At 38.0% G+C, this 22,699-nt stretch overlaps 1 protein-coding gene across 1 annotated transcript; it reads right to left on the minus strand.

Annotated features, from left to right (window-relative positions):
- Positions 1 to 4,365: 4,365 nt before the first annotated feature.
- Positions 4,366 to 20,935, minus strand: opn4xa (opsin 4xa). The gene is made up of 10 exons (XM_083568550.1): positions 20,880 to 20,935; positions 12,740 to 12,884; positions 10,845 to 10,978; positions 10,287 to 10,490; positions 9,754 to 9,925; positions 9,193 to 9,354; positions 6,939 to 7,046; positions 6,646 to 6,820; positions 5,251 to 5,397; positions 4,366 to 5,162 (listed from the first exon to the last, which is right to left on the minus strand). The coding sequence occupies exons 2-10, from the start codon at positions 12,865 to 12,867 to the stop codon at positions 5,019 to 5,021; spliced, it is 1,374 nt and encodes a 457-aa protein (XP_083424676.1). The 5' UTR covers positions 12,868 to 12,884; positions 20,880 to 20,935; the 3' UTR covers positions 4,366 to 5,018.
- Positions 20,936 to 22,699: the final 1,764 nt, after the last annotated feature.

Genomic DNA, 22,699 nt, shown 5'->3' on the forward strand with positions numbered 1-22,699 from the left:
CAACTTTTTGGGAATTGGGGTTGTATATAAGGTCAGTTATATAAACAAAAATGTACGAAATAATTAACCGTTATAAACTTTGGTTTTACATATTTGTCTATTGAAGTATTGTTCTGTTAATGTTTTCTCATGTCGTGTAAATAAAGCAAGATTTATTTGCTTATCCTGTATTCTGTTCCACCACCATTGTCTGACCCATAGTTTGTACATTTCCAATATTTTTCATTAACATTATGTCATATGCCATAATTCACTGGGCCTTAGCCATCATTCTTGAATTTTACGTTACGTTTATAAACAAGGAAATAAAAATATATAAGGCTTTTAAGAAGTGAACACTGAAATAATACAAATAAATAGATAAATTAATCAGGTGATTAGTTACCCAGGTATCAACCCAGCCATTAGGGGGGCACAAGCCAGTGTACTCTTAGTGCCGGTCCCAAGCCCGGGTAAATGGGGAGGGTTGCGTTAGGAAGGGCATCCAGCGTAAAACATGTGCCAAATCAAATATGCGGATCACAAATGAGAATTTCATACCGGATCGGTCGAGGCCCGGGTTAACAACGACCGCCACAGGTATCGTTAGCCGACAGGGTACCGGTGGAAATTGGGCTACTGTTGGCCGAAGGAGGAGAAGGAGAGGAGGAAGGCGTCTACAGAGACGGCAGGAAAAGGAGCAGTGTAGGAGAGTAGAGGTTCGGGTTGGTACTTTAAATGTTGGTACTATGACGGGTAAAGGGAGAGAGATAGCTGATATGATGGAGAGGAGAAAGGTAGATGTGTTGTGTGTTCAGGAGACCAAGTGGAAAGGGAGTAAGGCCAGGAACATTGGAGGTGGGTTTAAACTGTTTTATCATGGTGTGGATGGGAAGAGAAATGGTGTAGGGGTGATTCTGAAAGAAGCATACAGTAAGAGTGTAGTGGAGGTGAAGAGAGTTTCTGATAGGGTGATGATCGTGAAGGTGGAAGTTGAAGGGATGATGATAAATGTCATCAGTGCCTATGCTCCACAAGTTGGCTGTGAGATGGAGGAGAAAGAAAGATTCTGGAGTGAATTAGATGAAGTGGTAGATGGTGTACCTAGGAAAGAACGATTGGTGATTGGGGCAGACTTTAATGGGCATGTAGGTGAAGGGAACAGAGGTGATGAGGAGGTGATGGGTAGGTATGGTTTTAAGGAGAGGAATGTGGAAGGGCAGATGGTGGTAGATTTTGCTAAAAGGATGGAAATGGCAGTGGTGAACACGTATTTTAAGAAGAAGGAGGATCATAGGGTGACGTATAAGAGTGGAGGAAGGTGCACACAGGTGGATTATCTTCTGTGTAGGAGATGCAACCTGAAGGAGATTGGAGACTGTAAGGTGTTGGCAGGGGACAGTGTAGCTAGACAGCATCGGATGGTGGTCTGTAGGATGGTTTTGGAGGCGAAGAAGAAGAGGAGGAAAGTAAGGTTTGAAAGAAGAATAAGATGGTGGAAACTGAAGGAGGAAGAGTGTAGTGTGAGGTTCAGGGAAGAGGTCAGACAGGGGCTTGGTGGTGGTGAAGAGGTGCCGGATGATTGGGCAACTACTGCAGGAGTGATGAGGGAGGCAGCTAGAAAAGTACTTGGTGTGACATCTGGAAATAGAAAGCAAGACAAGGAGACGTGGTGGTGGAATGAGGAAGTGCAGGAGAGCATTAGGGGAAAGAGATTGGCAAAACAGAAGTGGGATCGACAGAGTGATGAGAAGAGTAGGCAGGAGTACAAGGAGATGCGGCAGCAGGTTAAAAGGGATGTGGCGAAAGCCAAGGAAAAGGCATATGAGGAGCTGTATAAGAGGTTGGACACTAAGGAAGGAGAAAAGGATTTATACCGATTGGCCAGGCAGAGGGACCGAGCTGGGAAGGATGTACTGCAAGTTAGAGCAATAAAGGATGGAGAGGGAAATGTGTTGACTAGTGAGGAGAGTGTGTTGAGAAGATGGAGGGAGTATTTTGAGCAGCTGATGAATGAGGAAAATCAGAGAGAGAGAAGGTTGGAGGATGTGGAGTTGGTGAAGCAGGATGTAGATAGGATTAGTAAGGAGGAAGTGAGAGCAGCGATTAAGAGGATGAAGAATGGAAAGTCGGTTGGACCAGATGACATACCGGTAGAAGCGTTTAGATGTTTAGGAGAGATGGCAGTGGAGTTTTTAACCAGATTGTTTAACAGGATTCTGGAAGGGGAGAGGATGCCTGAGGAATGGAGAAGGAGTGTGCTGGTACCGATCTTTAAGCATAAGGGAGATGTGCAGACCTGCAGTAACTACAGGGGAATTAAGTTGATCAGTCACACCATGAAGTTATGGGAAAGAGTAGTGGAAGCCAGGCTGAGAGAAGAGGTGACCATCTGTGAGCAACAGTATGGTTTCATGCCGAGGAAGAGCACCACAGATGCCTTATTTGCTTTGAGGATGTTGATGGAGAAGTATAGAGAAGGACAGAAGGAGCTGCATTGTGTATTTGTGGATTTAGAGAAAGCGTACGACAGGGTGCCGAGAGAGGAGTTGTGGTATTGTATGAGGAAGTCAGGTGTGTCAGAGAAGTATGTGAGGGTGGTGCAGGACATGTATGAGGACAGTGTGACGGCAGTAAAGTGTGCAGTAGGTACGACAGACTGGTTCAGGGTGAAGGTTGGACTGCATCAAGGATCGGCCCTGAGCCCTTTCCTGTTTGCAGTGGTGATGGACAGGTTGACGGACGAGGTCAGACAGGAGTCTCCCTGGACTATGATGTTTGCAGATGATATTGTGATTTGTGGTGAGAGTAGAGAGCAGGTTGAGAAGAGCCTGGAGAGGTGGAGATATGCGCTGGAGAGAAGGGGAATGAAAGTCAGTAGGAGTAAGACAGAGTACATGTGTGTGAATGAGAGGGAGGGCAGTGGAGTGATGCGGTTGCAGGGAGAAGAGGTGGAGAAGGTGAAGGAGTTCAGGTACCTGGGGTCAACAGTGCAAAGTAATGGAGAGTGTGTTAGGGAAGTAAAGAAAAGAGTGCAGGCAGGGTGGAGTGGGTGGAGAAGAGTGACAGGAGTGATTTGTGATAGAAGAGTATCTGCAAGAATGAAAGGGAAAGTTTATAGGACTGTGGTGAGACCTGCGATGTTGTATGGATTAGAGACAGTGGCATTGAGTAAAAAACAGGAGGTGGAGCTGGAGGTAGCAGAGCTGAAGATGTTGAGGTTTTCGTTGGGAGTGACGAGGATGGACAAGATTAGAAATGAGTTTATTAGAGGGACAGCACATGTAGGATGTTTTGGTGACAAGGTGAGGGAGGCGAGATTGAGATGGTTTGGACATGTGCAGAGGAGGGACATGAATTATATTGGTAGAAAAATGCTGAAGATGGAGCCACCAGGTAGGAGGAAAAGAGGAAGGCCAAGGAGGAGGTTCATGGATGTGGTGAGGGAAGACATGCAGGTAGTTGGTGTAAAAGAGGCAGATATAGAGGACAGGGTGGTATGGAGACGGATGATCCGCTGTGGCGACCCCTAATGGGAGCAGCCGAAAGAAGAAGAAGAAGAAGAAGAAGTTACCCAGGTATCGTTGTAATTGTTTTAATTATGGTGTTTTAAATTATGTAAATCATCAGGACACCAAACAGAACTTTTGCGTTTTGCTTTTGAACTTTCCGTTTCCACACGGATGGTTTTCATTGCCTTTATTGTTAAAGCAATACTTCAGTCTTGGACTTTGCTTCTTTATGCTATTGCTGTACATTATGTACTGTAAATACACTGTATCTCTGCCATACATGTAACGTACTATATTTATTCTTTGTATCTATGGCTATAAATGTCAGACATCAGAAAGTTGCAACCAATAAATACCAGATTATTGTGCCAATATAGCTTTATAGACACTACAAGGGTGCCATCTCTTTTGGGAAATTTTACTTTTTCAGCTTATGGAGAAATAGAAGGTGCAACATGAAGATACATGAATGAATGGTAGGCTTCCTTCCCTATAATTGACATCCATTTGACCCAAAAACACAGAAAGAATATGTGTATTTTCTTTTTGATTTTATCCTGACCCTTGTGCCCTAAAATGTAACAACAACAAAAAAAATGTTGCAACCACATGTACACCTTCAGAAAACAAATCAGAAATACAAACAACAACTTCAACTGTATGTGTGTATGTGACATAAAATTGGATTTGATTTTAATTGCCATTCTCTTCCTGTATTTTCAACACTTTTGTTTCAATACATTTTGTGCTTAAGAAAATTGAGTCTGCCACAAAAAATGCATATGCACACTGGTGTTTAAATATGCAGATGAAATTGGGAACAAACAGGAATGATAAAAAATAAAAATAAAAAACCCTGACAGGTAAAGTAATGTTTAAATTGTGAAAGTTTGTACTTCCTTGTTCCACTAAAAGATTCCGAAACTGCTGTGATAAGTATATTGCCATAATATATACTGTTTTTGCCACAGTTTCCCTGAATAAAATCAATGAGAATTGAACAATATCTAATGTGATTTACCTTATTGCATTGCTCTTTACTAGTAAAAATATTTGAAACGATTGTTTTGAGATGGTGTAAATACTGTCAGACACAGTGGATATACTTAAGGATTAAAAAAAACTGACAGAGTAGGAATGATATACCGGTATATATAATACAGATGCGATTCCAATAGACAGTTCTGCCAAAAGTTAGTAAAGTCAATGAACATGTAGTGCTACATGTTCAAAAGTCTGTTAATTTAGACAAACCAAAAATTTGGATGAGTAGAGTTAGATCTAGGATTGTGTTCAGTAAAGGTGAAGAATCTCCAAAGAAACTATTGAGAACAGGTTCAGCTTTACCAGCAGCAGGTTGACCTCTCTGGTCTAAGCAACCATATTCTTTCACTTCTCCTGGTATCCTCAAACAGATCAATCCCTGAGTAACCTGACTGCTGATGAGATCTGGCATCCCTGTGTTCTTATATGTCTTTGGAGTTTTGTGGTTTTATGCTGAAGGCCGTTAAACAGTTCTTCTGGTGTTCAAATGATTTTTTTCTCCTGCCCACTGTCTTCCTTGTTGTCCTGTCCTTGGTTTCTCATGAGAAGAGGCATGATGGCCATGTTTGCTGACTCCAGCAGATCTTGGTCACAGATGCTCAGTGAGATTCCATCTAAGATGATTGGCTGTGTTGGACAATAAAGTAGATTTTATTTGTTGATTATTTTCCGGAACTGTTCCATTCTGATAGTCTAACTGGAACAAGATCCTTACCTTCTCTTGAGCCAGGTAATTCTTGAAGTTAATTTCCTTCTGAAGATGATTTCTCTGCTCCTTCTCTATAATTTGGGTATCCGATTGAGAACTTCTGAGCAATGAAGATTGCTGGGCCAATGGATCCAACATAGCATCATTAAAAACCTGTGGAACAAAATGTGTTACAAAACAAAAGTATTTGTAGGTAGATTCATGTTGGCCAATTTTCTGACTCCGAGACTCCATATTCAATGGTGAATCAGATTCTGGTCATGGCACAAGATTATACAATCTGCCGTATGACCACTCTGTCTTTTCAAAGTCTGACACAACAAATGACAAAAGTCAGAATCAGTAATTAGGATCTGGCTGATCTTGATCTGATAAAACTGTACTGCCACTTCAGTTCTGCGATCTACAAACCATTCTGTGCCAGAAGTGTTACATTTGCTGTACTGCTCTGTGGCAGTGAAGCAGAGCATCAATTTGTGAAAGTTCCTGTGCTGGCCATAATCTATGTGATTGAGTGAGGAGCTGAACAATCTCAGAGAAGAGCTACTTAAGAGGAGCCAGGAACCACTGTGGAGGTTCATGCACCTGCAAAATGTGTCCTAGTGTTGTGTTATATAAGGAAGCTATAATGGGATTGAAAACCCTAAACAGACCCAGGACCGAAGAAAGATTATATCTCACACTTAAATCTTATCTGAGGATATTCTGAAGCCTATGCAAAGTGTGGCTGCTTTCCTCTGGGTTCCCTGGATTCCTTCCACCTCTCAATAACTGTAGAATGCGGACTGGTTAACATAAATTGCTTGTAGGTGTAAATGAATGTCAGAATATATGTGTGCATGGTGCCTTTTTTCAGATTGTATTCCCAACTCATTCTTAGTGAGATACCAAATCAATGGTAAAAGTGGTCAAAGTGCTTACAGAATTTGAACAAGTAAGCAAGTCCCACAGAGCACACTCATTTACAGCCAAAACCAATTGCATGAGTCAAATGCTATCAATGTGTCTGTAGATCATGGGTTTTCAATTTTACCCACACAGGGTTCTTGTGTCTTGTGTATTTCATTCCAACCAACGAGGAACCTGATTTGACTTGTTCCCTTTAGTCTCCTATGAAGTGTGCCTTCAATTTAACTGTAATGGAATCCTGCAACCATGTCTACCCTTTGCAAATAAGATTGAAGGCCCCTGAACTAAATAATATAAATAAATAAATAAATAGATTCAATTATCGACACTAGCTTGCTACTGGAGTAACTAATAGATTTGCTACTTGTTGCAATGTTACCCACATTCACAATGCTCAATGAAAGCAGACAATGTGCCAAATAAAAACTTTTTCAAACTGAATTTGCCACTGTGAATGAAAGGGGAGAGGGATAAAATCATTTTAGAACTCACTGTGTGTCCAGTGAACACTGAATTCATTGATTGAAACTTTGAGCTTGACCCAGAAGACTGCATGCTGAGGACTGAATTCTTTAATGAAAAATCACTGTTTAAACCGGGGACACACTGCTTACGTGGAGGCTTGTTCAAAAAGTGCAAACATGGCACATTCTCAGCCAGAGTGTCCCTGTACATTCAAGGAAAAAACACAATTAAGAGAAATCAGACCAAGAATGCAGTTTGAAATGTTTACATGTCACAGCTTTGTTTAGTTGCATTGGAAATGTGAAGAAGTAAATGTGAACCTGTATTTGGCATGGATGATAGCATAGATGAAAGGATTATAAATGGCAGAGGCTTTAGCAATGACTGCAGGCACTGCCTTGGAATACGGTGTCAGGATGCTGCTGTACCTGAAATGTAAAAAATTACAAATAGCTATTATTTGATCAGTTATTAAAGTTTTTTTTTTGGTTAATTAATAGGAAGATGTTACATAATGATGTGTGTCTCTATTGTAATGCATGATTATTTCTGTGTAGTGCTAACTCTTAAAACGGACATCTATCTCAGATGGGCCATTTAATCTAAACCAAATAATACACATAGTAAAAACTTTTTGTCACAGTTGCTAACATGGTAAAACTTTTTTTTTACATAAAAAAAAATGAGTCTTTACTGTCTGCAATTTTTCTTCCACGAGAAGATCTACTGGATTAAAGAAAATACAATTCTATTTTTGTTGCATCATAATAAGTAGCTTAGTTGATAAAGCATTGACCTATGAGGCCAAGTTTGGGAGTTTAAATCACTGCACTGTTCTCTTGCTGAGTTATTGAGCAAGACACAACCATCAAGAGTTCACTTGTGAACTAATCAGTGTTGGGCAGTAACGCGTTACTAGTAACGTGTTACCGGTAACACGTTACTTTTGACAGTAACTAATACTGTAACGCGTTACTTTTAAAAATAAAGTAACTTCGTTACCGTTACCGTATGGTGCATTACCCGTTACTTTTTAAAATGAATTAATTTCGGCTGAAGTGTAGACTACAGCCTAACTTGCTTACAGCAGCGTCGCATTGTAGGATTGGAGGATGAACCACTGTTAACACAAAGAAGACGCATTGTACAATTGGTGGATTACCCACTGTAAACACGAAGAAGACGCGCTGTGGGCGTGTCTCCATTTATTCAGGTCTGTGCGGCAGTAATGGCGAGTCGAGGCGAGAGCAAGACGAGTTTCTCAAAGTGGAAATATGCTCATTATTTCACTTTAGTTGAGTATAAAGACAAAAACTTTTAAGTCAAATGTAAGCTGTGTCTTTCTGGTTCGAAGCTCGTATCTACTGCGATAAACAGCAACTCCAATCTGTTGAAGCTCCTCCAGGAACTCCATGCCTCGACGAAGCTAGAAGCTAGAAGCTAACCCGGTGTTCTGTTCTACATTGTTGATATTTTTTATACTTCAGCTGTGAAAGGAACATTTTTAAGAGCTCAACACAACAGCAGAAGCCACTTTAGTTTTTGATTGTGAATATATTATTCAGCTTGTTTTGTTATTTATTTCAGAAATCCTTGTGATATATTTAGTTTGTGCAGGTCTGACCTTAATAAAATAGTGTTTAAAAATTACTCTGTGTTTAAGTCAGTTTTCCGTTTGTAGACCATAACACATAATTAATGGGAACATTAAAGAACGTTCTTTTAAAAAATTACTTTTAACAGTAACGCCTTTTTGGTGTAAGTAATCAACAAAGTAACGGAGTTACTTTTTGAATGAAGTAACGAGTAACTGTAACTAGTTACTATTTTTTTTTGTAACGAGCACAACACTGGAACTGATAAAAGCATCTTCCAAGTAAACAAAAAAATTAATTACTGCACTGGTCAGCTTTGGACAGAGATGGGAAGTAATAAAGTACAAATACTTTGTTACTGTACTTAAGTAGATTTTTCTGGTATCAGTACATCATTATTTATTCTCTGACAAATCTTTACTTTCACTCAAACTTCTTTACTTAAACTTGAGTGAAAACGTATAGTCAGTACTTCAACCTTTACCACATTACAGTAATGTTAACCCCACACTGTTCATTTCATTACATTAACACAGTCAACAATTTTTTTTATAATTTAAAAAAAATAATAATAAAATAATTTTTATAATTACAATTTGTGCACCAAGACACCATGACAAATTCCTTGTATATGCATCCAATGATAGTTGGCAATAAAGATGATTATGATTCAGTTTTATAATAAATTATTTGCAATGTCTATCTCTTAATTTCTTGCTCAATATCAAGTTTATGTAAGATTTGGCATATTTTGTTGGCTGACTATGCCTTTGTATTTTATCATCTCACATCAAATAATTTCAACACTTCTGTGTAACCTGGCATTTATTAGCCTTTAGCTCTGTGTAAAGCTTCCAATGAGTAAGACAACACAAAAATGTGTTTGAACAAAAGAAGCTAAATAAACCTATTGTGCATGAATTATTGAAAAAACAACATAGCACTCTGTGCATTCAAAAAGAAAGATGTCTATATCTACCCTGCCCAGGCGATGAGAGTGACAAAGGCGTAGGGTGACCAGGACAGCACATACACGACAATGACCACAAAGGCAATCTTCGCCAGTTTCCACTCTCTTTTCATGGACTGCTGTTGAACCAGTGTGGTATTCCTCATCTGTGTACCCATGCTCTCTACATCTCTGAAAAACATGAATAAGTCACAAAGCTTTTTCTTTTTTTTTACAGTAAACAGTCATAAATGTACCTATAGTCTAGATTCCAAGAGCTGTATGTATTTCACTTTGAGCGATAAAATAAGTAATTGAGCCAACATAAAAAGAGTTTTCTACAGTGCTGTTCAATTCTTGAGTCTCATTGATCAGAATCTATTGATTTATTCTCTACAACAGTAGACAGGAGTGATAGCTGAGAGATAAATCACAGTTCCTTACTATTGTGCACACATCCAATTTTTATCTTTTTTTCCCCCCAATTGTTTATGTAATAAACCAAATAATTCTTGGCAGCAGATCAGTATTAGATCCTATGGTACGACCGCTAATCCAAAAACATTATACAGTTGCTCTTTAAAATTTTACCTGCTTGTTTTACGAATAGCTAGAAACATGAAGACATAGCAGTAAGATATGATGCCCAACGGGATAAAAAAGACTAAGCAGCACAACATGAGCGTGTAGCTTTTATTAGCTGGAGTTGAAGTGACATAGTCCCAGGTGCAGGAAGTCATGAGGCCTTCTGGGATATAGGAGCCTGTCAATAAGAAAACACATTATCTGTTCATGATAGACATTAACAATGTGTTTGTACTGTTTATTTACATTCTGCATAATATGAATGGTTTTGATGAGTCACTAGATCAATTGGAAGACTGACAAGAAATTTTAAGGCAGTGTGTTAGGTAACAACCACCATCACCGTAAATTTAAGATAAAATAAAGGACATTTGGGGGAAACAGTGTGGATTCCTCCATGTCAGTTCACAGTAAATGCTTGTGGTGGCCTAAAACCGTTTTAGTCCAAAAAAAAAATTATCCAAAAGAAAAAGCCAAATGAAAGGTGAAGGTCAACCACAAATACAAGTATCCAGTAGAAAATGGCTGCCAACACTTACTCCATCCAAGCAAGGGTGCTGAACTCCAGGCCAGTGAGTAAATCCATACTAGCAGGATGCTAATGAGCGTTCGACGCTTAGAGGTCCACCTGATTGCCTGCAGTGGCTTGGTGATTACTATGTAGCGGTCGATGGAGATGGCCACCAGGTTAATCATGGAAGTGATGCCAAACAAAGCACCACAGAAGGCATAAATCTTACACCCTAAACAGCAAAAATCAATTAGGAAAACTTGTGAGAATGCATGATAAGGGAATGGGGCAGTTAATGTTCATTTGTAAGTTTTAGGAAAAATTCTTTTAATAGTTTCAAAATTTTTTGTCAGATAACAATGTTATGTACATTTTTTATCATCTTTAATGGATTAATGGTGATTTTAAATGGTTTCACATATTATATATATATATATATATATATATATATATATATATATATATATATATATATATATATATATATATATATATGCAAAAGAAAGAAAGAAAGAAAGAAAGAAAGAAAGAAAGAAAGAAAGAAAGAAAGAAAGAAAGAAAGAAAGAAAGAACAAACAAAAGCTACCTGTTTTTCCAAACACCCACTCCTTATACAAACTATTAATAAAAAAGATGGGCGACTGGGTGATGGCCATGAGGAAGTCACTCACAGCAAGGTTGACAATGAAGTAGTTTGGTGTAGAGCGTAGTTTTTTGTTACTGTAAAAAAAAATGAAAATATACTGTATAGCTGCTGATAATTAACTGATTCTTTATCTCTGTCTTCGTTAGTCTTCATTGCTTCAGAAATCACATAAACAAAGGATGAGCATCATCAACCAAATGTCCTCCATCTTGTGCACCTGATAGCAAAGATCCTTTAAGGCTACTGATTCTTCTAATTCAGCTTAATTAGTGAAAAACATTTACATGGCTCAGCAGTCACTTACACACAAGAATTACCACACAAACACACTAATTAAAGTTCCTCATATCATAGCCCCCTGATGAGTTTTCCCAAGTCCACCATTAATAACCCACTCACAAACAAGAAATGCAACATTGACAGAAATTAATTATATGAACACATTCAGAGAGATATCGGGTCAGAAGTGAAACATTCATTTTACCTGAAGGGTGAATTAGTGCAATTATCTTTGTGAAGACGATAAATACGATGCTCTCAATGCAATAAGAATCTGAAGGGCAGCTCTTATATGAAAACACAGCACAATCGTTTCAGATTACAGAAATTCACTCAGTCACACTACTTTTATAAATTAAGTGTAAAAACATAGTAAGTTTCATTCAAGGCATTTTGCCTTCCACTACATAAACACTATATATATATATATATATATATATATATATATATATATATATATATATATATATATATATATATATATATATATATACACTATATAAACAAAATTTGCAATAAGATTTGTATGTGCTTGTTGAACATCCCACATTTAGTCCCAATTTGCTGTTATTATAACCTCCACTCCACTGGGAAGTTGCTCCATTAGATTTTGGAGTGTGCTTGTGGAGATTTGTGCTCATTAACCCACAAGAGCATTAGTAAAGTGAGGTACTAATGTAGAGTGAAGTGGCCTGGGGTGCAGTCGGCATTCTAATTCATCGCAAAGGTATTCAATAAGACATCCAACCACATCCTTAGACATTCTAGGAAGAACCACATGTGTCTGGATAAGTCAGGTGACCCAATACTTTTTCTTATATAATGTAATACATCACTTTAATGTCCTTTTTTAATATAAAATAACTTCAAACAAGAACAATTTTGAGCATAATCACATTTACAACATCGTGTCTACTGTTTTTATTTTACTAGTTAAAAGATCCAAGCTTTATATAAAGGTGTGAATCTGATTGTTTTGTGCACTCATATAACCACATAATCTAAAAGTAAGCAACTTTGAATGTTAGCTCCTATCACTTGTCCCAAAGGATTTTTTCCTGTCTAATACATCAACATATGTGTCATTATGATATACATGTCTGTTTCCTTTAAAAACCTTATAATCCCCAAAGTTGTAAAATTCTAAGGGTCATTATCCAGTACCTATATAAATAATCATTATACAAATATAAAATACTTCAGCTAATTTAATGATTGAGAAACCATCCACAGATCCACAGAGTTTAGAAGGGCAATTTCAATTGTTTTGTTGATGATGAAAACTTTGCTTCTGGGGCACCAAGCAACTTAACATACACCAAGCACAATACAGTCAATACACTATAAGAAATAAAGGTTGCATTGTTGTGAAATTTAAAGTACTTTACCACTCTAGAACTGTATAAAAATAAAATACCTTTAGTTGTGATGGTGTACGATGACCCTAGTACAATAATAGTAGAGTAAAACTGCACATTGTGGGTTTTTTTGTAATTCAATATTTGAAACCAAAAAGATGCTGCTGTGGCCATTCAGAATGTTTGAAAAGGACCTACCAGAAGAATGCGTACAAGACAAGTGCATTTCCGATGACACCCACAGCCCCGATGACTCCCACAAAGAAGGCTATGATGTAGTGCGCATGGTCCGGAACGTCCACCTTTCTGTAGTACCCCAAGTCCATGTCCAAGTCCTGGTATACTCTAAATACAGATATGGATTACAGGTCAGTGCTTCCAATGAGAGGAATACTGCTTCATGTTCCCTTTTAAGCACTGGTGCTTCACCTGCTCTCTCTCTCTCTCTCTCTCTCTCTCTCTCTCTCTCTCTCTCTCTCTCTCTCTCTCTCTCTCTCTCTCTCTCTCTCTCTCTCCAGTTATATAAGAACACAAATAAATCCTAGCTGTTACATATGATGTTAACTAATGGCTTGGAAACACTGACTAGCAAACAAGTGTAAGGCATTTTCTTTTTTTTTTCTTTTCACTTATTGATATGCTAAGAAGCATATAGACAAAAAATGCATTTGAATAAAGAAAATTCATTGCTCTTTTGTACACTTCAAATTTTTATTTTATCAATTGTCCCCTAAGCATTTTTGGATAAATCAATAACACTTGAAAGCTTAATGAACCAGCTTTAGTCTCTATCGGAGAGAGCAGCCACAACATCTTGAAATAAGTCAAAGAAATCATGTACTTTGCAAAATTACGGGGCAAAATCAGGTTTTGTCACAATTCATTTATTTAAAGATGCAGTGAACGATTAAACTGTTTGCTAAGGAATACAAGACACTACACTCCTATTTTGGGTTAATTATAAAAACAGTTAACATTCACAGGTCTTGCAACCTTTTCTTTTGCATCTTGTTGCACTGATTGTCCACCATCATTGCACTTTCACTGGGTTGTGGCTAAACAGGTCTTCTCTTCCTTGTAGGAATAGTGGTAGTGTTACATATACAGATTATGTGGTTACATAGCTTGAATTTATTTTTCTTATTTTATTTCCCTAAATAAACCTGGGTTACACAAATTCCCTTCAGATTAATTAGGTAAAAATCCTGACCATGTGACATCTCACCTAGTCTTTCAGTCATTAAACACACAGAATTCAATGCATTCATTAAAATTGAACATGGATGGCAAGTCTAATGATTATGAGCAAGTGCTTAAGCTGGAGGTATGATGATTAAAATGATGCTCACGCTCCCTCAGCGGAACGAAGGGGATTTCATTCGTCTAATGCTGAACAGCCATATGGTCACATGTACAGTGCTTATAAAAGGGAGACGATGTAATGCTGTGATACAACACTGAAAAAAAAACAAAAAACAATCTCAAACTATTTTGTTTGTGACCTTCAAGCTACCAAAGACTGTTAATACGCACACATTCATATACTGTATACAAAGCCAAATCAATCTACATACAACTTCAATTCCAAAATTAGTTGGGACGCTGGGGAAAATGTAAATAAAAAGAGAATGCAATTATATAAAGTTGGGATAGGACAATCAAAAGCCTACATCTACATGATGGTATGGAGGTGCACATCAAAATCAAAATGACCTTTTTTCCCCCTTAAAATTCATTAAGTTTAAGCATTTGATCTGTTTTTATGTTCTATTATAAATAAATTATGAGACTGTGAGATTTGCAAATCATTGCACTCTGTTGTTAGCATCCCAACTTTTTTGGAACTGGGGGGGTTGTATATTCTACAACATAATCTTACTGTGCTTGCTCTGAGATTTTCTCAAAATTTAAGGAGATGTGAGTGTTTTTAAGTGTGATCAGCTGTTGGAACGATAGAAAAGGAAAGCAAAAATAGGCAACATACACAAATCCGGAGCTAAACCTCTTAAATGTTGAATTTTATAGCATATGACAGGATGTGTCATTTCATATTATTTTAGAGAAATACAGCATGAGGGCGAGAAATTTGTTTTATTATAAACCTTGAAGTACTTTATATATGTATAAACTGCCATTGTTGTTTTGTCCATATGTTTTTCCTCACATGACTGAATCAATTGCCAGACTCCATCCTTAAATACCAAATAAGTGTCTCCTAACTTCACCACATGGAACAAGCTTTTTATAAATTAAATAAAATAACATACTGAATAGACTTTACTTTGAATATTAAAATATAATCTGACAATAAGTATAAGTATAAATAAAAAAAATATATATATACACACACACTCTAGCAAAAAAGTATATAGATGTACTGTATATACATACATGAATGGACATCTAGGGGAAGTTCATTCCACCACCTCGGTGCCAGAACTGAGAAGAGCCTTGAAGTATACTTACCTCTCATTCTGAGAGAAGGTGGTACCAGTCGAGCAGTGCTGGAAGATCTCAGACAGTGTGGTCTATTTTTGCCTTGTAGGCAAGCATCAATGTTTTGAATCTGATACGTGCAGCTACTGGAAGCCAGTGAAGGGAGCGCAGCAGTGGGGTGGTGTGGGAGAACTTGGGCAGATTGAACACAAGTCATGCAGCTGTGTTTTGGATCATTTGCAGTGGACATATAGAGTCCAGTCTTGAAATCACAAGAGACTGAACAATTGGATGTTGTAGAAAAGAAATCGACAGGAGTGAGCCACATTAGCGACATGTGAGAAGAAGGACAGTTCATTGTCCATAGTTACCCCAAGGTAACGAGCAGTGGCTGAAGGGGAGAGCAGAGAGTCATGAAGTGTTATTCGGAGATCTTAACCTGGAGATGAATCACCTGGGATGACCAGCAGTTCTGTTTTGCTGGGGTTCTACTAGTGCAAGAAATGTAAATAAAAGTGAATATTTCTATTTTACTATTATTGTGAATAATTGTGTGCAGCGAAGAAAGTGAGACGAAGAAAGTGAGGCTACAGAAATGATAGCATATTAGAAATTAGTACATAAATACATAAGCAATTTTGCTTGAATAGCTAATTAGTGATGAATTAAGATGATGTTACTAAAGATTTAATTTAGATTTTTTTGCATATACACTATATAAACAAAAGTGTTATAGACTCCTGACAATAAGCTTCATGTGTGCGTTTTAAACATCCCATTGCACATATAATCCTCATTTGCAGTCATAATAAATTCAACTCTTCTAATTTGGAGTGTGTTAATGGAGATTTGTGCTCATTCATCCACAAGGGTGTTAGTAAAGCCAGGATCTGATGGATGTAAGGAAACCTGGGGTGCAGCCAGCATTACACATTCAAAAGTGTTCAATAGTGTTGAGGTCAGAGTTCTACAGCAGGTTACTTAAGGTCTTTTTCTCCAAACCATGTAAACCATATCTTCATGGAGCTGTCAGGAGCTGTCAGGCTATTCTAATATTTTTGTCCATATAGTGCAGTATTTTACAATAACATAGTGAACATCACAGGCTTCTTTGAAAGACAACCAATTTTCTGCTATAATATCTTTAAACCAAGAGCTGTAGAGAGACAAATCTTTGTTCTAGATTATTTGTATGCAGACTGTTTAAGACGTTGGTAAAAAGCATGCAGTCCAAAATGGCAGATCTGAAGATCATCCCCACTATTCTCCCCCTTGACTAACATGAGGAATCATGCCTTTTAAATAAGCAGTCATGTGTGAAAGAGTACAAGAGTGTTCACACAGATAAAAGCTTTCAGGCTGTACCCAGGCTTTAAAAAACACAGCTGACCTCTTTGATCTCTGAATAACACACCCAAGATTGAAGGCATTGCTGAAAGTGTAAAAAACAAACAAAAAAAAACAGGTTTATAAAGAGCCCCAATGCCTGTCTCAAAAGAAAATGTGTCTGTCAAGTCACAAACATTCTCATCACTCTATAGTGTGGCTATCATTTTATCTATATTGTTTTTTAATATATATTATTACTTTTTTGTTTTTAGGAATTCCATTGTATTTAGCCCTTTTTGACAAAATCATTCCAAAACTTTTATTCCAACTATTATTTTGGTTATGAGTTTCTATCTGCAAATACCATGACGATGAGGAGAAGAACCCAAACTGATTGTGGACTTCAGGAGGCAAGTGGCAAAACTGGTGGCTGGGAGTACACATCTCTGAGGACCTGACCTGACCTGGACTCCACCTCCAAGCCCTGGTAAACAAAGTCAGTTTTACAATCTGTAAATCTGTAATCAGTGTTCCTGAAAAGGTTCTATAACGGAGCTTTCAAAAAAGTTTACTGACTCAGTACATAGTCAGAGTAGTATGGAAAATATTTAACCCAGGACTGCAAAGACCTACAGAGTATACAGATAAAGGCAATTTTAAAATGATGGCTTCATCTCAGAGGCTCAAGAAGAACTTCTGAGCTCAGATGCAAATTATGTTACAGTGACACCTTCTGGTCAAACATTACAATAGCATACTTAAAATGCTTACCTATGTATCTATGTTATCTATGTAACTGCTATTATTGCTACTCTTCCTTTAACTTTTTTCTAATCTTTACCAAATTTGGCTCATACAATTTAAAACGCTTCTACCTATTTGTTCCAGCTCTGCCTTTTCTCCAGCCAGATAATTCCAACACTGTCTTATTTTATGGTAAAAGTTTCATGACTTAAACTAGAATTAACTTTTAAATGCCTTTGCTTTCGTTTGATTGTTTAGGCAACAAATGTAGAGCATCAGTGAATATGCAGCTAAATTAATCTATGATTCGGAAAATAATGCTTGCAGCTTAAATTTTTTCATTAGTATTATTCTCCCGCTACTTCTGCGTTTTCTCTTCTTGCTACTTCTTCTTCTTCTTCTTTCGGCTGCTCCCATTAGGGGTCACCACAACGGATCATCCGTCTCTATACTGCTCTGTCCTTTATATCTGCCTCTTTCAAACCATGTCTTCCCTCAACACATCCATAAACCTTCTCCTTGGCCTTTCTCTTTTTCTCCTTCCTGGCAGCTTCATCCTCAGGATTCTTCTACCAATATACCCCATGTCCCTCCTCTGCACATGTCCAAACCATCTCAATCGGGCCTCTCTTACTTTGTCCACAAAATGCACATGCACTGTTCCTCTAATAAACTCGTATCTAATTCTGTCCATCCTCGTCACTCCCAATAAAAATCTCAGCATCTTCAGCTCTGCTACCTCCAGCTCCACCCCCTGTCTTTTACTCAATGCCACTGTCTCTAAAACATACAACATCGCAGGTCTCACCACAGTCCTATAAACTTTTCCTTTCACTTTTGCAGATACCCTTCTATCACAAATCACTCCTGCCACTCTTCTCCAGCCACTCCACCCTGCCTGCACTCTTTTCTTCACTTCTCCAACACACTCTCCATTACATTGCACTGTTGACCCTAGTTACCTAAACTTCTTCACCTTCTCCACCTCTTCTCCCTGTAACCGCACCACTCCACTGCCCTCCCTCTCATTCACACACATGTACTGTCTTACTCCTACTGACTTTCATTCCCCTTCTCTCCAGTGCGTACCTCCACCTCTCCAGGCTCTTCTCAACCTGCTCCCTACTCTCACAACAAATCACAATATCATCCGCAAACATCATAGTCCACGGAGACTCCTGTCTGACCTCGTCCGTCAATCTGTCCATCACCACTGCAAACAAAAAAGGGCTCAGAGTGGATCCTTGATGCAGTCCAACCTCCACCTTGAACCAGTCTGTTATTCCTACTGCACACTTCACTGCTGTCACACTGTTCTCATACATGTCCTGCACCACTCTAAAATACTTCTCTTCCTCATACAATACCACAACCCCTCTCTCTGCACCCTGTTGTATGCTTTCACTAAATCCACAAACACACAATGAAACTTCTTCTGACCATCTTTACACTTCTCCATCAACATTTTTAAAGCAAATAATGCGTCTGTGGTCTATGGTTCCTCGGCATGAAACCATACTGTTGCTCACAGATGGTCATCTCTTCTCTCAGGTCTGTACATCTCCCTTATTCTTAAAAACCGGTACCAGCACACTTCTTCTCCATTCCGCAGGCATCTTCTCACCTTCCAAAATCTTGTTAAATTATCTGGTTAAAAACTCCACTGCAATCTCTCCTAAACATCTTCATGCTTCTACCGGTATGTCATCTGGTCCAACCAACTTTCCAATTTTTATCCTTTTAATCACTGCTCTCACTTCCTTCTTACCAATCCTACCCACTTCCTGCTTTACCATCTACACACCATCCAACCTTCTCTCTCTCTCATTTTCTTAATTCATCAGATGCGCAAAATACTTCCTCCACCTTCTCAACACACTTTCCTTACTAGTCAACACATTTCCATCTCCATCCTTTATAACTTGCAGCACATCCTTCCCAGCTCGGTTCCTCTGCCTGACCAATCGGTACAAATCATTTTCTCCTTCCCTAGTGTCCAACTACTAATACAACTCCTCATATGCCGTTTTCTTAGCTTTCCTTAGCTACACCCTTTTTCAACTGCTGCCCCATCTCCTTGTACTCCTGCCTACATTACTCATCTCTCTGCTCTCTGCTCAATTCTGTTTTGCCAACCTCATTCTCCTTATGCTTTCCTGTACTTCATAATTCCACCACCATGTCTCTTTGTTTTCCTTTCTATTTCCAAATGTCACACCAAGTACCTTTCTAGTTGTCTCCCTTATCACTACTGCAGTAGTTGCCCAATCATCCAGCACCTCTTCACCCCCACAGAGCCCCTGTCTGACCTCTTCCCTGAATCTCACACTACAGTGTTCCTTCTTCAGTTTCCACCATCTTATTCTTTTCAGTCCTCACACTCCTCCCCTTACTCTTTAACTTCAAAGTCATCCTACAGACCACCATCCAATGTTGTCTAGCTACACTGTCCCCTCCCAACACCTTACAGTCTCCAATCTTCTTTAGGTTGCATCTCCTGCTTAGAACTTAGTCCAACATTTGAAGTGTTCACCCTAACCTCCACTCTCCTACACTCCCCCTTTTCCTGCTGTCTCTGTAGACGTCTTCCTCCTCTCCTTCTCCTCCTTCAGCCAACAATAGCCCAATTTCCATCAGTACTCTGTTGGCTAACGATACCTGTGGCGGACGTTGGTAATCCGGGCCTCGACTAATCTGGACATTTAGTTTTTTGATCCGCATGTTTGATTTGGCACATGTTTTATGCTGGATACCCTTCCTAATGCAACCCTCCCCATTTATCTTATATACTTGGGACCGACACTAAGAGTGCACTGGCTTGTGCAACCCTAATGGCTGGTTTGCTTTTACTCTTCTTTACTTGCTTTACTCTAAGTTATTTAAAGGAAGCATAAAAACTGTCTGGTAGAAAATTGTTATATTTGGTAAACTGATACAAGTATAACTGCTAAAGCTCTAGTGCTACCATTAAATAATATTTGGGCCTTATTTTGGCCCGACTTCTTGACCTCCCCAAAAATACTGTGTATTATTATTACTATTATTATTATTATGAATATGGTTATTATTATATAACTGTGTCTTTTAAAACATAAAAAAACTTATTATAAACAGAACATTCTGTAAAATAGCAAATAATTTCTAGTAATCCTGCTTCTAAAATAAATAATTTCCCTTTTCTTCCTTCACTCTATTTAGGAAAACGGCATGACCGTGATCACCAGCTGATCTTCTGAACGTTTTCTCTGTCTGTCTTGTAAAAAATACAAACAAGTGCATGCTTGTTTCGTGTTTGAAAAAAAAAAAAAAAACCACAAAAAGCTATTTTATGAGGAAACTGGCATACAACCATTATGAAAAGAAACATTTAATGTAGTCTATTGACAAATATTTATCTATGCTGGTTAACCCCCTAAAGCACAATTCAATTTCCTGACTGAAGAAGCATGCTTTAAGAGAGACAAAACTCTGCGGACCCACAGGGAATCGGCTCATGAGATGTCTTTATAAAATTGCCATTACTGCATTGTTTAGAACACTAGTCATCACTAGTCATCACTTAATCACAGAAATTTAAAACTAGAAATGTTTACAGTGGAACAAACTCCCTGGTGCAAAATCAGTGATCTCATTATAGATATAACTATAGAGCTGTGAAAAGATTTAGAATGACATGCAGAATTATTACAAGAAATTATTCTCACGAAGCAGCTTTACAGAAAACAGGATGAATTTCTCAGTTTGAAATCTCTAATTAGTGAGTAGCAGTTATTTATATTTATATATCAAGATGTATAGCAGTATGTAGCAATAATAGTATATCTCTCACCCTCAGTCTCTCAGCTTTGGCTTCCTGCTTTCTGTCCTGGGCTTCAGCACAACTCTTTATCTCCTTCTGAAGCAGCACTCTGAAAAGGCGGAGTTCAAGCTGAACTTGTGACAGCAGCAGCTGAGGTCTTGACTGCCTCCAGGATTCTTAAGACCCCTGATTGACTTTCCACACACCACCACCTACTGTCAGAAGTCAACGGATCGTACGCAAATAATCTTAGCCTAAAAATTAATTTCGATCTAAAGTTAGAAAGCAGAACTGCAAAAGACGGTTAACATATTTTTTTCTTTTCTTTATCACAAGCATAGGAGTATCTGGCAAATGTGTTAAAATGACATAATCTGCAAACTCCTATTTATCAGCTTCTGTCCAATATCACATCTGAAATTAACAGCAGTTCTGAATGTTTCTTGTAATAGGAAATGTGTGATCATATTATTGGAAATTTTATATATATGAATGTAGGCATGGTCCCATTGTCTAAATCTTTCAATTGCTCTCCCATATACCAAACACCATTTTTATTTGTTACAAATGATGCTTTAAATATGCATCCTCTAAAGCCTTGCAAAATGCAGTGATCTCACACATTGTTACATGCTTATTTAGTCACAACGCAATTCAATGAGTGACGTTTCCTAATAGTTCACTCATGCACATGCTTTTAGTGTTTTTTTATAATTTTAGTAACAGAGTCAAAGGGTTTTTTTTATATCCATAAATCTCCTTTCCAATATGTCACACATAAAAAGGTTTGATCTGCTTTACTGCTGTCATCTCCGAGGTTTGATCCTTGTCCTCTTTGTAGTAGTCACCAGATTTGTGTGAGATGAGATGAGATGAGATGAAACGTGTCATATATCCCAAATATGTATTCCATTTTCTAGAAAAAGCTTGTCTTGTCTAAACTGTTTCCTAGAAAATCCTCCAGGAAGTCCCCTGTGGAGCTGTACTATGTAATAATACTACCAGCACAGTCTCTCACAACCTAGATAGATAGATAGATAGATAGATAGATAGATAGATAGATAGATAGATAGATAGATAGATAGATAGATAGATAGATAGATAGATAGATAGATAGATAGATAGATAGAAAGAAAGAAAGAAAGAAAGAAAGAAAGAAAGAAAGAAAGAAAGAAAGAAAGAAAGAAAGAAAGAAAGAAAGAAAGAAAGAAAGAAAGAAATTTGGAATGAGAGACAAACACTACTGGTAGAAACGTGATGAAATCGTGATAGGTGATAAAAAGAGAGTGCTAATCGTAGAAGGCCTGAAGGAGTGAAACAGGCATACAGGTAACCTTATATAAAAATATGAACAGTGAAAAAGAGAGAGAGAGTGAGAGAGTGAGAGAGAGAGAGAGAGAGAGAGAGAGAGAGAGAGAGAGAGAGAGAGAGAGACTAGTAAATTTCATTTGATTTTATAATCCACACACACAGCAGTATACCTCAGTTAGTTTACGTCACTTACTATAAAACACAGCTTTTTTTATTCATCACACATGCAATCAGTTTAAGTCAAGTCAAGTTTATTTCTATAGCGCTTTCACAACGGACATTGTCTCAAAGCAGCTTTACAGAATGTAAGATTTAAGGTGAACAATGTGTATTTATCCCTGATGAGCAGCCATGGCAACTGTGGCAAGAAAAAACTCCCTTAGATGTTATGAGGAAGAAACGTTGAGAGGAACCAGACTGAAAAGAGAACCCATCCTCATTTGGGTGATATCAAGAGTGTGATTATAAATGTTAAAATCAATACAAAACAATTAGCGTAGCTGCTGTTCATGATATTAACAAGCACAAGTTGATAATGT

This window comes from Silurus aristotelis (assembly GCF_946808225.1).
Source record: "Silurus aristotelis genome assembly, chromosome: 18".
NCBI lineage: Eukaryota > Metazoa > Chordata > Actinopteri > Siluriformes > Siluridae > Silurus > Silurus aristotelis.